Source organism: Zerene cesonia, chromosome 29 (genome assembly GCF_012273895.1).
Source record: "Zerene cesonia ecotype Mississippi chromosome 29, Zerene_cesonia_1.1, whole genome shotgun sequence".
Classification (NCBI taxonomy): domain Eukaryota; kingdom Metazoa; phylum Arthropoda; class Insecta; order Lepidoptera; family Pieridae; genus Zerene; species Zerene cesonia.
In genome coordinates this window covers 3,759,003-3,774,158 of record NC_052130.1, presented here as the reverse complement: position 1 = coordinate 3,774,158, position 15,156 = coordinate 3,759,003, and the positions used below count along the sequence as shown (strand labels likewise).

The following is a 15,156-nucleotide window of genomic DNA, read 5'->3' as shown; positions in this document are numbered from 1 at the left end:
ATTCTTCGAAAACATGTTTATAACATAAATAATATAGCTATTCATATACCTATGTATTAACATGTAAAATTATCATAATTCAGCAACTACATATTTTATTGTCGGCTCTTCTCTGTAGAAGCTGCTTTCGGAACCGGTAGTTAATGTTAAAACTGCGTTTTAATGATCCAACAGTGCTTCTTTAAGAAGTCTAATTGAATAAATAAATATTTTGGTTTGAGTTTTTACTCTTTTAATGTGATAAACTTATTTACTTACATACGCCATGCTATTAGCAGCTTAGGACACTATTTAGGGGGCAACGCGGACATATTTTAATGTCGTTTTCGTTAATACTGTATTATTCATTATTGCGTTGTAACATGCGAGAAATTTTTGGGCTATTTACAAATAAAAGGAAACTCACAAATATATATTTGTAATTGTATTAATTCTGGATCAACCATAAACTCCAATCGGTATTTGCGGTCGCAGCCTAATCTTCTCTATTCTTTCATTTTCCGCTGGTCTGTAAAGAAAAATAAAGACATTGTAATACTAACTCAACCAAATAAGTCTGAAATCAGTAGCCGAAATCATACAAGAAAAACTGTATGTAACGATGAAATATGGTAAAATATATAAATCGCTATCATATAAGTTTCATAGATGTGTGAACATTCATTCAGATCCATTAGAAAGGCTTACGTTTCCATTCGTATATTTAATGACTAGCTGCGCCCCGCGGTTTCACCCGCATAAGTCCGTATCCCGTAGGAATATCGGGATAAAAAGTTGCCTATATGTTATTCCAGTTGTCCAGCTGTCTACGTACCAAATTTCGTTGCAATCGGTTAAGTAGTTTTTGCATGAAAGAGTAACAAACACACATCCTGGGGTGCCCCTTAGGCACATGAAACCGAAAGAGTAGAAGAAATTCGATTACTGTGGCAGGATCACGGGTGGCCGAGAGGCTAGGCGTTGCTACGGTTAGACAAGATACGCAGGTTCGAATCCTGCCTCGTGATCAATTTTTTTCTATTCTTTCAAAATTTCTCAAACACACATCCTTACAAAATTTCGCATTTATTACATTAGTAGGATATTAGTAGGATAATATCGTAGATAGTGATGTGCATTATAATCTACAATTTCATCATGAGACCTATCAATTCTCCATTGAGTTCAGTGCAATAATTAACTATGAATATAGGTGTATATTATACACAAATCGTAATAGTAGTTTAGGCTCTGCATTAAACATCTATCATATGAAATGTGCATGTGAGAAAGATGACCAGACTATTATTATTTATAAGTATGATTTTGCTTGCGTGTGAAAGAGACATGTACATAAAGGTTAAAATATAACAATTTTATATAAGGTCATTTATTTGCTTATATTTTATTATACACAGATAGAAGTGTAAGAAATACGTGATTTTAGTGAACAATTGGTGGCCTTTTGGCTCCAAGTCATTTCCTCCAGACATCCTTAAATATCGGAAGATGTGAAAGAAATCACGTAGTTCTTAAGTAGTACTCGTAGTAAAATTGCTAATAATAATAGAAAATATCTTGGGAAAAAAAAACAAATTAATATCTAATCTTAAGAATCACCCGTCAGGATGGTTTATCCAGGATATTTTTCTTTCGACAATATCGAAACCTCTTTCTTGTGGTGATAAATTACATTGCCTTCTTGAACCTTTTCTGCAAAAAATAATCATACCAAGTACTTTCATAAACTTCCTGTAAGTGTACTGAAGTGAGTTATAAGTAATATTTATGTTCTTCCCTTATTTTCTGTTGTTATATTCACGTTGCGAGGTGAGAGCTGACAATCAGTTAAAATTTGTACATTATATACAAGGTCTACCGACTGATTAAGGATTTTATAAAATGCCACACACTTATACAACTGTTATAAGGTACGTATAAGATAAAAATCATTATACAACGCTGCTATACAGAATGCATAAATGTTTATTAGTAAGATAACAGAGATTATCAGTAAGTTAGCTAATAGAGATTTTTTCGTATTTATTACCACTTTGTCTGACGACTTTTTTTAATATTAGTCATATGATTATGTATATGGATTATGGACTATCAATTGGACATTTTGAAAGACAACCATCTCCACTGAAGACAAATGTAATCCCCTTCCCCAAAAGTTGAACTAAATGTAAAAAAAAAAACAATCATAGGTCTCAGTATGTTTCTCATACCCTGATAGATTCAACACGCAATCCAAAAACACGCCATTACACTGAGTACTGGTGAAGAGGTATGGTCCATCGCACTCCAAATTAGACTTCACTCGGAATACCGATGCTACACCGATGAGCACTTCATGCGTCCCCACCCAAGTGACCAACGGGCCTCCGTGGTCGTTCTGAAATTCATAATAATGGTCATTGAAGTATTTTTTTGTTTTTTTTTTATGCTATTTCACGTCGGTCTTCTGTAGGGGTGTGGTACTTCCCCGAGGCGACCTAGCCCAATTGGTGTCGAAGCGTGCTCGATAACCACATAAAAAAACCTTAATTATCAGCCCAGGTTTGTTTCGTTGCCGGGGCACACCTCTTATTTTGGGTTGGGAATACTCACGATGTTTCGTTTGAAGATTGGAGAAGTGATTGTGTGAATGAGATGCAGATGTTTTCGACAATATATTTATTTAAGGACTTTACCATCCACTACTTCTTTTGAGCAGCATCTTTTTGTTTATTTCAGACGAAGACGTTCCTTTTATTATAGTCAGACAGCAAAAAACGAATTTTATTTATTTGGGAGCGAATCAAAGTGGATAATAAATAAATTGTTTTGGTGGCTTGTTAAAATATAATGAGCAATCGTTTTCAAAAAATAATTGGTGGAAGTTTCTACAGAAAATAGTAAAACAAACGTTATCATTTGTATAATTAACGAAAAAAGATTATTCGATCTTATAATATACAACAAATATTGTAACATCAACATCATATACAATATTAAATACCTTTAATCCCTACTAGTAATATAAATGCTAAAGTACCTCTAACTGTCTGCCTCTTCTTCGTGTCTAAAGTACTGAACCGATTTGAATGAAATTTGAGAAAGGATAGTTTCTAACCCGGAAATCTTTTGAAGATAATATGTCCCGCACACATAACCCCGGGACTATGTTTCATTTCCTCTGACTAAGCGGGTAAAGCTGTAGTTGGAAATGAATTACCTAAACTATATAATAGGAGGAAATCCGTATCCTTTTCCTTACCCTTCCCAGTCCTTTTATTTAATCCTATCATCAATCCATTCTTTATCAAATAGCTTTCAAGTCAGTAATCCACTTGCAGGCTCGAAAGGCCTGCGAAAAATATCCGCAAATATCCATGGGCGGTGGTAGCGCTGACCATCAGGCGACCCACCAGCTTTTTGCCGTCTGTGACATTTCATAAATTACATAAATTTAATAAATAATCAATGCTTGCTTCCCTAGTACATATAATTTTCTCCTACCGTTGAGTACATGAATGGATGGAGATGCTTATATGATATGAGTGTCTTTGGTATACCTGACAAATCCCATTTCGTCTAAAATAAGTATAGTTTCCTATATCGGTGATATTTTTTAAATTCCTTCTCGTATCATCGGAGCTTTCATTCGGATCCTTAGCGCACTGTAGATATTCCTAGAAATCCACTATGATTAATATAAGTACTTTTATTTAAAAAATGTTAAAAGTGCTCCTTTATTAAAAATTCATCGAACAATATGAGGATACTAAAGAAAAATTTAAACGTTAGTTTGATAAAAATATAGTCTCATTAAGCAACAAATAAGAGGAAAAGGAGAGCATTTCTGTTTCCATGAAACATAGCCAGGGTTTTAGGGGTAATTCACTCCTTAAATGTAAAAATTTATATATGTCTTCAGCCTTATGAATTTTTTATTTTTTACTGATCGCCTGCTCAATGAAACCTTCCATAATTCCTTGTGGAAACTTCGTTCTTACTTTAATTTCTTAAATCCCCTAAAGCCTGTCCACACCCGCGCCAAGAACTATCATATTTAACATTGACTCACCACACCGTCAATCAGAACCTTTTTATACACACACCCATCAGCAACCAGCTCTGGCCTCTCAATGATTTCTCCATTATCATCCAAATTACCCGCCGCGTATGTACAGATCATGTATTTGTCTATAATCTGCTCCATTTCTGCCGAATAATGTTCCTTACACCTTTCCTTATCGTAAAGTCGCGTGGATGCATATCGCAGGTTTTCTTGATTCCAGTCTTCACGCTCTTTTGGCTGATTTAAAGAGATGTTTATGAATGAGAAGTCAAGATTTAATTTTTATGGATTATGTATTTAATTACTTTTATAATTGTGAATTATACGAAAACTAGCTGTAACTGAAAAGGGAAAGCAAGTATGACCTATATTTCATTTTACAATTGTTATTGCGGTACATAGGCTGCATGTTATAACGTCATTGATTTCTTCACTGCTAAACAATTGCAATTAAAAATTTTAATATCAAAAAATAATTGTAAAATAAGGAGTAGATACGTTTATGTGTTTATATTATTATCTCTTAAAGAGTACTATATGTATATTTATAAAATCTAGTCGTAGTTTATAAAGTCCCAAATTACCGAACGCCATTTGGTCAAATGTCCCCAGCCCATTACAATCGCGTCGATCCCTGCTTCTTGGTATTTGGGGTCATAATTAATTGCTATAGTTGCGGGTACATAAGAACAGTCCGTGTTATACGTTTCGTCTGAAAGACTGAAGGCTGATTCCACTTTGACGACGGCTATATCGATGGACGACCACTTTTCGATTTTTGCGTAGTCCAAATTGTACGCTGGAAAGTTAATACAGTCATTCCAAGAGACAGTTCCTTTCAACAAGACATACCACTATCTAAGAGATGTAATATTTAATGACAATCATCTAACAAGGACTCTTCTTCTTGCTTTTATATTCTGTTATTATTCTATGTCTTTTTGGTTTTCATGTAATTCATGTTTAACATCGTGATAAGTGGAGGTAATGTTCTAAGCTCACACTAGCTTATTATATATATATATATATATATATATATATATATATATATATCTGTATAAATAGATTTAACTATATTACATGATACAAAGAATCAGTGATATTACACTAAGCGGCAAGCATTTTTTATGGCATATATATAATTATCTTACATGCTTATATAAATAGGTAGGTCAATTATTCACATAAAAATATACAATAAAGATTATTATATATTTTAATTTATGGATATTTAATAAATAATAAGCAATATATATGTATAATTCTAATCCGTTTGTAAATAATAATAATATACAATACGTTATTGAAACTCACTTTTAGGTACACAGGTAAAGACCACTTTTTTCTTCTTCGACCGAGTGCATTTATCCTTATTGAGATTGTTCGGTTTCACATATTTATCGTATCCAGCCACCACATACATATGGCGGACATCCTCAACGCAAGCAGCTGAGGTGACCACAAACCAGGGGGTAACTAGTGCGCCTCCGCAGATCCATGCGTCGTACTTTTGTGGGGATAGAGGCGCTTTGGTGAGGTACACCTGGTTATAATACAATTCGACAGATAATTGGGCATATGAACTACGTACATAAATATAATATATGCGAATATTTATAGCTATCTCTACAACATAGTGGAATCGTGGCATTCTTGTATACTATGGGAGTCTCCGTCACCGCCCATGAACATTCGAGGAGGGCCTCTAAATGTTTTTAAAGTATAAAGGATAAGGAAATGATTGAAGACAGAAATAACTGAATTTACTGGAAAGCCAACAATGTTGTGTGTTTGTACATTTTGAGAGATTTATTGATAAAAAAGTCTTTCAACTTTGGTTAAAGCTAATATTAGTTTGTAATATGATTAACATTAATACTGTTTAACACGACAAACTGTTCGTCCCAACCTATGGAAGTATTTAGTATGAATTCATTAATAAATATTGGATACTATGAAATACTTATGAGACTTGAGAATTATCTGATATTGAAGCATCTCGTTAGCCAATTCTCTTGTGGATTGTAATACATTGTAGTAAATAGTACTATCTTGTAGTATATAATCATGCAGACTAGATGCATTAGGTATATCTAGTTAGACGGGCCACGGGGATCAGCTTCTAAAGCAATTATCAACGTCCCGTCCCAATTAATAATTAAAAAGGCGTGTCCGTATAGTTGCACTTCCATATTAACTATAATTTAGTATAAATAATAATTATATTGAAGAATTTGAATAATTTGTTTAACTTTGTTTGGTTTTGGATTTGATTTGACATATGGGAGTGATCAAGGATAAGGATTTAAAAAAATTACACATCATTTTAATTTGGTATATAAATTTTTACTATTATGATTTATTTTTCTATAAGTTATATATACCTAATTAGTGTATGTTAGTATGTATTGGATAGATTTTTATACAAAGAATATTTTCAGCAATTACTCCTTTTAAGCTTCAAAATTCATTTATTAATTTAGGACTAGACATGACAGCACATTTACGTCAAATAGTATTAGTTATATGGAAATCTATTAGACGTCCAGCATTACCTTACTTCATTACCAAATGCCTCAAACGAAATGCACAGTCAATAGTCAAAGGCAGGTTGTATTTCTGTGTAACAATTAATCCAATGTCCAGATTAACTGAGGCTTAGCATTCATAGGAAGCTTATAGTATGGATAATACTGATTACTACGCCGTGCACGAGGCCCGTAGCTTGATTAAAATCTAGTTAAATCAATTAATATCCCTGCAGAAGGGGAAGTTTATACCTAACATCAAATTATAGCTTATAATCTATACAACTAAAAATTTATTTGCATCATTGAGGACCGTTGTGAATATTAAAGTGTTCATCTTTTATTTACTTACTAGCTGTGCCCGCGGTTTCAACCGCGTAAGTCCGTATACCGTAGGAAGATCGGGATAAAAAGTTGCCTATATGCTATTCCAGTTGTCCATCTGTCTACGTACCAAATTTCATTGCAATCGGTTCAGTAATTTATGCGTGAAAGAGCAACAAACACTTACACACACACATCCTAAAAAAAATTCACATTTATAATATTAGTAGGAAGTAGGATAATAAATAATAATATAATAATAATATTAGTAGGATAAGATTATTAAATGCATCTCTACTCTAAAAACTTAGGGCTGTTTCGATTCACTAGTGTCCACAAATTTTTCAAGTTTTTATTATATTCTCCTGTCTGCTGATGATGAGGTGTTATTTTTTTACAAACCTGTTATATATAACTAAGTAAAAAGATATATCACTTACCACGTATCTCTTTTGGCTGCTAAGTGCAACCCCATCCTTAATTCTTCTTTCAGAGAAGCAACCTTAAAATACCAACAGTATTAAAATACATATATCTGAATACAAATGAAACTCAATTAATGGCATAGGCGACTCCGTCAAATGTATTACAGAGACTCCTGATGAGTCTTCTAGCTTACAATTTCAATGGTATTTATGGTACTTTAAAATAAACAGAATGTAAAAGTTAAGCAATCGAAATCATCCTCATTATATTAATATCGAAGCTTAAACTGTAAATTAATTTTGGATTAAGGAACTTATATAATTAGAAACATCAGAAATTCGAAAACAATTTGGAACTTACAAGTCAATAAAACCAATGCACCAACTAAGCAGGAACAGAATATCTGAGCCATTTTTATAAAATCTTTGCATTGTTATTTTCTGCAGCCATCGCATGCTTGAGTGGAATACAAAATTAACTAAGATTAATCGACTTGGTTCTAAAAAATATTGCGCAGTTGATATGATTTACGGTAAAAATTTTCTATAATACTAAGTATTTTGAGAATGTTTTTATTTGTTTTATGCACCACAATAGTATAAATATATAACTGTAATTTGGCATTAGCTACATAAAATTAAAAAAATAAAAATCTACAACAGGCGTAGTCAGACTTTAGGTGCTTAGTAAATAATTCTTATAGCTATAAGAACATAATATAAAATCAATGGAACATTATTGAGTATAGACGAATTAAATAAAAGAATAGGTCTTAGATAGATAAATTTTATGATATCAACTTTTGGAGAGATGTGTGCCTGAAACCCTATGCACATCCTTGCGGTCCATGATCTCTGGAATATTAATACTTTTTCCACCGAAGCCCAAAGATATTTTAAATAATAAATGATGATCGGGTAACCCAATAAAAAGCATCAAATTCATACACTTACTACCTACTCAGAATTCGCTAACAAAATTATAATCGTGTAGGTATAACCTCTGCTTTGATCGAATTTTCTCAAGCGTAAATTAATTGAAGAGGATAATGCAAATTGCCTCTTATCCTATTTATTCAATACCTCGCTCTTGATTGAATCGAGCGGACCGATAGCGGAGGTCATTCGATCTTATTATATGAAGATTAAAATGATTATTCTATTATTGTAAACTCACCATTATAGACGTTACTGAAATGCGACGTGATCGGGAAATTTTAAAGTATTTTTATAATTTTATTACGTCATTCGATCGTTAAACACAACACAGCTAGGGTGTGTGGGTGGCGTGCCACGTCTTTAGCTTGAAAGCCTCTTTATCATAATTTTATATAATTTTGATATTGGTAATTTTATAGAAATTTGATATTTATGACTTTAGCGCTATAAATATCAAATTACGCGCTCTTCAGAATTAGTTTTGTGGGCGTTACTTATTTGATAACAACTTACAGTGAAAACGGCAATTTTCCTAAGTACCTACGTATTAAATGTTAAAAGTAGGTAAGTACAACATTATTTACATCGTTAAAATTGGTCCATCCATTTCAGATATAAATTAACAGTCCAAAACCTAATTTTTTGGGATAAAATGCTATATGATACTAATAACAGGTATTATTACAATGAGGAAAAAAATCTTTTTCGACATAACTGAAAAACTGCTGGATCGGTATTTTATAACTTTAGAAGACTACGTGCATGTTTTTTGAGTATCATGGATCGTTTCTAATAGCTGGGTAAAGACGGGGCAAGCGGCTTGATTATTAGAGGGTGAAAATACAAATATCGTATCTTTATAATAGACTAAAGTAAATTTTACTCGAAGGACATTCCTTCATATTCGAGTAGAAAGCGAGTGCATTAGGCCTCCGTTTCGCTCGCCACACGCTGTAATCTAACTGAATAATGACCTGTTTTTTTACAGCGAACCTTTAGTAACACAGGTGACTATTGTAAACTAGAGACTAGTGTAACAATTAAATAAAAGCATTCATTTTGTAAGTATATTGTGATGTTTGAGCTCCCGTCCCTTTTATTTACATCAAGTTTCGTGTTCTTAACACATAGGAGTATACGATAATGCTTTCAAAAGTCCAAACTATATCAGTTCCAGATTTCATCAAAATTAGTTCAGCGGTTTGTGAACTGATTACTCAATAGGTAAAGTATAAGCAAATAAACAGACCACAGATACAATTTAATTAATATTAATCTTTTAAGCTATTTCTAGCAGTTTTAATATTATCAACTGTTTGATTAAAACATTCTTTTGACTTAAAATTATTTTAACTCGTTAAATTCAACATATTATTTACCTCAGTTCTTAAAATCAAAGTTGATATTTTTACTCACCAATTGATATAATGTAATACTAGCTGCGTCACCGAACCCACGGGTTATATAAAGTATTTGTATGGCTCATGTCTGATTCTGATCTGTAAGCAATATTACTGTAAAGTTCCGTTAAAAACTTTACTTTTTATTTTTTACTTTTTATTGTGGGAGTCGCGCACGCTTCGGCACGAATTGGGCCAGCTCGCACCGGGGAAGTACCACACCCCCACAGAAAACCGGCGTGAAATAGTGGCATGCCACTGTGTTTCGTACGGTGAGTGGGGGAGCCGGAGGCCTATTTCCTTTTCCTCACCCGTCCCAGTCCATTCCTTCTTTCCTGTCATGAATTCGTTCCTTTTCCCTTACCCACTAAAAGCGGGCAGCGCATTCGCAGAGGCACTACCTTTGCGAATGTTCATGGGCGGTGATAATCGTTTACCATCAGGCGAACCACCAGCTCAGTTGCCCGCTGACATAAAAAAAAAAAAACATCCAACAGTAACAAACATCCATCCATACTTATAAACTATTGCTTTATAATATGAGTAGGATTTCAGTGCAAAACACAAATTATTTATTATATCTTTGCCCAGTCAAAAGTCATCACAGATCACCCATAGTTACCGTTCCTTGGGATATTTAGAATAAAAAATTCTATATCCTCCTCCGGATTTCCAACTATGTCTCCACTCAATTTTCTATTTTATTAAAATCGGCGTCTCTTGAGACTTGCATGTTCAAACGAACTCTTCAGGTTTATTTATTAACAAGTATAAAAGTATACATTAACTTAAATTAAACATTAAATTATCCAATTTGGATCAAACATGTTAGCGATATTCACCAACCACTAACAAAGGAAGATACTCACCACATGAAAAAAGAAAAACAAAACCCCCAATTCCTAATATATGCCATTTATTTTACACAAATTACATAACAGTATCAACATATCACTTATTGGTTCATTCGTACCGGATCTTTTCATTAAATATACAGAAAGCATTCTAATGTATGGGTACAATGTTACCTTTACAAAATTTACAATATTAACCTATATATTACCTAATCTAACACCTCCGATTATAAAAATGTATGGAATATAATTTTTTTTTCAACACGTTCACTTTAAAAATATAAACATCGTTCGATCTTAAAATATATTTCTATTTATACCGTAATAAGGGTTTTAGTTTTACGGTAGCTCTGTTATTTATGGCCAATGGTTTAAAAAAAACCAATAGAGTTAAAAATCTTTTATGGGTCATAATTTATGACTTTAATTACCATATAAATATGTGAAATCAAAATATACAAGTCAGTTAAGTCAACAATAATAATAGTTTTTTTTTTTTGTTAATTACACATCACCAACCAGTATCATGGAATTGGACGTAATAATTATTCGAATTAGGGGTAAAGGGGAATGTTAGTTTGCTCAAACAAAACCGTAGTTTCCCCCTTTTTGTTTTCCCCCTTTTTTCAATTGAATGGTCGAGTTCATTGGCCAAAAATAACATACAGCTACCTTTAACATTAAAACAGCACAGCAACAATGCGTATTTACTTTAGAGAGCTACCTATAAAAACACAACTTAATACATAATGTTTCATCAGTCGATAATTATGGAAAAAAATACATTTTAAACAAACACTTTATGGCCCATATCAAACAAACTACGTTAAGCAAAAATAAACCTTATTGATACAAACAAACTATATATAATATATTATTATTGTGTGTTGAACACTGAACGAAGTCTCTTTGATATAGGCGTAGGTAAAATTATAGATGTTGGAATACAAATTAAAAATATCACGAAAAATATTTGGAAATCTTTATTTGAATATCAATAATAAATGGTTTTGAATGCTTAATATTAAGAAGGTCAATTAAAGACGTTATAACAATTTTTCCATTTTAATCTATGCCAAACATTTAATTGCGTAAAAAATCTATCAATTTATCACCTTAAAAATATGTATCATAAGATTCAAAATTCTAATAAGTAACTTTTCAATATTAATTTTTCAAAACCTCTTAAACCAATGTGCGGAATAATGAACTTTATTCAATGTAAATGTGGGTTGTTGACATTACAATAATATTATATTTTGTAAACTTTACGACTGAGTAAAATTCCATAGTTTTAGTATCGATAACATTGAGTCAATATTTATCGATACCTAACATTTTTTTTATTCCGCAAGTTAAATTTACAGAATATAAAACATTTTTATTGCAGTGCAATATCAATCTTAGTATGAAAAAAGTGTTTTTAATAAGACATCAGTACAGAAACAGTGATAGCAATATGAATTATGAAAATGTTAAGTGAATTAATGTTCAAATAAAAGTAGATTGCACTGAAATTCCTTCACATTTCAAATTTGAAACGTCTCACTTGGTTATACAAAGAAATAACGAATAAGATATCCGAATCATCATGACATATCAAACTTTCAGAGGTCAAATTAATATTATTATTAATTGGGGAACCGATTAACATTTTATCATATTTCATCTTTTAATGTCAGAGTGAGATACAACATGTTGATGAAATCAATACCTTTTCAATACAAATTTTTGTCTCTGAGAATTATTTTATCAGTCGGTTATACTTTTTTTGGGAATTGTTTGTGTGTTATAGCGTCATAACAAGTTAACTTTAGCTATTTCCGTTCAAATTAAGCATAGTTTCATCACCCATCTCTTTCTATCATTAGAGAGTAAAAGGGAAAAATATTGATATTTTACGTAGTTCACGATTTTAGTATTATTTTTTCATTGACAATCTCGTAAATTTACTAAACAACGTTGAAACTATATACAATATTATCACCCATCTCATGTCATAATTTGAGAGTGAAAGAAACGAAACTATACTTAGCTCACGTCCGTTAAACATTTAATTTACAATGTGAAAACCTACCTCCTTAACATCTCTATTTAAAATTTAAACTAAACGATATCATCGCGCATCTCATTTCATCACTTGCGTATGAAAGGGGCAAAAATAGCTCAAATCGTGTCTTTTACATTTAATTCACAAAGTCAAACCCACGTTTACAAAAAAAAAAATCACTTTACCCACATCATTAGATGTTTTTTTTTTTTCAATTTTTCTCATTAATTTAGATGTATTTCCATACGAATAGCTAGCCGGTTACCGATACGTGTGCCGCCTGCAAGCGCGCGCCAAGCACTGGAAGCACTCCTCGCACACGCGCACCGGCTTCATCTGGCCGTAGCGCGGCAGCGGTATGGAGTTCGAGCTGCACGACGCGCAGAACACTTTGCCTGTCAATTTGTTCAATTTTATTAGTATTTTCTTTGTATTATTATATTTAACAGGTTTTTAATGACTAATTATTTTCATGTGGGAATCGAGTACGCTTCGGTACAGCTTGGGCCAGAAAAGTACCACACCCCCCGGGGAGCCGGAGGCCCGTTTCTTTTTCCTCCCCCTTCCCAGTTCATTCCATCCTTCCGTAAATGCTTTCCTTATCCCTTACCAAAAGCGGATTCGCACTAACTCTGCGAATGTTCATGGGCGGTGGTGATGGCGTTTACCATCAGGATTGGTACCTGAACTGGTGGTTCGGTGGTTCGGTTATCATATTAAAAAAATATCAACAACAATCGAGCCGGTGGTTCACCAGCCGTGATCCTGCCTCATCAATTGAATTTGTTCACTGGTGGCCGAGAGGCTAGGCGTTACTACAGGTAAAAAGATCCAGGTTCGAATCCCGCTCGATCGGATTTTTTCTATTCTTCAAAAATGTTCCATTTATAATATTCCATTTATTTTTTTCCATTTTCCATTTATCTTGCGTCGCGATTTCACCCACGTGGAATTAGGGCACAAATGATTTAGTGACTGTCTATTTCTGTTTTATCCCAAAGAAGCATTTAATCGGAATATACAGTATGCTATCACGGGCTCGGCTCGGCACGGCTCACACCCTGTCTGTATACCAAAATTTCATCAAAATTCGTTCAATATTTTCAGCGTGATCGACGGACGAAATTCCAAACAAACAAACTTTTAAATTTATTATATTAGTGAAGTGCGTCAATGCTATAAAGCTAAAAATGAGGAGCGCATGTGTGGGCACAGTCTCACCGCAGTTCCGGCAGTGGTGGCGGCGGCGGAAGGCGGTGAAGCTGGCGGCGCAGCGCATGCAGGCCGGCGCCGCGATGTCCGGCACCCATTCGGGCGCGCGCTCCACGCCCACGCCCCCGCCCACGCCCACGCCCACGCCCGCCGCCCCGCCCCCGCCCGCGCCCGCGCCCACGCCCGCGCCCTCCGCGCGACGCGTACGCCCGCTGCAAACACAACATTACGATTATATATGTATAGTAGCTTCCTAATCCTATCTTATTATCCCTTCTCTTCTTTAATTGTATCTTATTATCTAGATTAGGATCAAGATTTAATAATTTCCTTACCAATACTCTGTATAAGAGCAAGTGAGACGATTGATTCCAACGGATCTATGTTGTCTATTCATTGTTAATTTTAATACAATAAAGGCTATTTATTATTTATTTATTTATTAGAGGCGGTATTTATTACTAGTGTGTTTAGTATAGTTATATGCCTAAAGCTGTCCTTAATAAATAGGCTACAAACTAACAATGAAAGAATTTTTCAAATCGGACCAGTAGTTCCCGAGATTAGCGCGTTCAACCAAACAAACAAACAAACTCTTCAGCTTTGTAATATCAGTATAGGCTATTGTCAGTTACTTAAACCATATCCACAATAACAATTAAACTACCTCAAAGTGAGATCGCCAGTGGACACGGAGGCTTGCAGATTCCCATTGCTCTCGACAGATTTCCGTCTACCCTCGCTGGGTGACGTCTCTTCTATAGTCGCCGAGTTGACCGTGTTGCGTCTGGCCGTGCGGCTGTTTTCCGACGGCGTGTCCGAGTTGCTGTCCGCGTACACTTCCTCAGCTGAATACACGCTGTCGAACGAACTGCCTGTAAGGTTTTATAGTGTTTTTTTAGTGTTTGTTTAGTGTGTGTGTGTGTAGCTAATATAGAAGTAGTGGTGGCTCAGCGGTGAGGAGCTTGGACTTAAAATCGATAAATCGACGGTTCCAGACCAGGCGAGCGTGCAGGAAATTGACAATTTGTCTGCGCATGTGGATAACATCACCGGTTAAGGAATGGATATGTGAAAACTGCCAACCTACACTTGGCCAGCGTGATGGATTATGGCTTGAACCCTCACAGGAGGCATGTGCCCCAGCAGTGGGAAGATATGTGGAGATGAGTTAACATTGTAAATTGGAAAGAAACTCTTGTGTGCGTTAAATGTATCTGCAATTGCTTGAGGCATATAGATCAATTTAGATACATTATTATTAGAGAACATAGGAAAATTGAGATGGGATACTTTTATCGCAAAAAATTGGAAATTTGTTTATTAAGTAGCTTAGGAATAATTACAGCACCCTGCATTTGGCGAAGGCTAAGATATTT

General features: G+C 34.1%; 2 protein-coding genes across 2 annotated transcripts in view; both read right to left on the bottom strand.

Annotated features, from left to right (window-relative positions):
• Positions 1–376: 376 nt before the first annotated feature.
• LOC119837909 lies at positions 377–7,778 on the bottom strand. Its single transcript, XM_038363698.1, has 9 exons — positions 7,684–7,778; positions 7,338–7,399; positions 5,360–5,588; positions 4,630–4,844; positions 4,052–4,282; positions 3,540–3,656; positions 2,211–2,377; positions 1,600–1,692; positions 377–508 (listed from the first exon to the last, which is right to left on the bottom strand). The coding sequence occupies exons 1-9, from the start codon at positions 7,733–7,735 to the stop codon at positions 439–441; spliced, it is 1,236 nt and encodes a 411-aa protein (XP_038219626.1). The 5' UTR covers positions 7,736–7,778; the 3' UTR covers positions 377–438.
• A 2,782-nt stretch (positions 7,779–10,560) lies between these two features.
• The window catches only part of LOC119838015 (lateral signaling target protein 2 homolog), a 43,131-nt gene continuing 38,535 nt past the window's right edge, over positions 10,561–15,156 (bottom strand). Inside the window, exons 12-14 of the mRNA XM_038363827.1 lie at positions 14,445–14,657; positions 13,787–13,989; positions 10,561–12,960 (exon numbers count right to left, since the gene is read on the bottom strand). Coding sequence (XP_038219755.1) covers positions 12,827–12,960; positions 13,787–13,989; positions 14,445–14,657 — 550 coding nt within the window. The 3' untranslated portion in view covers positions 10,561–12,826. The remainder of the gene's footprint in view (positions 12,961–13,786; positions 13,990–14,444; positions 14,658–15,156) is intronic.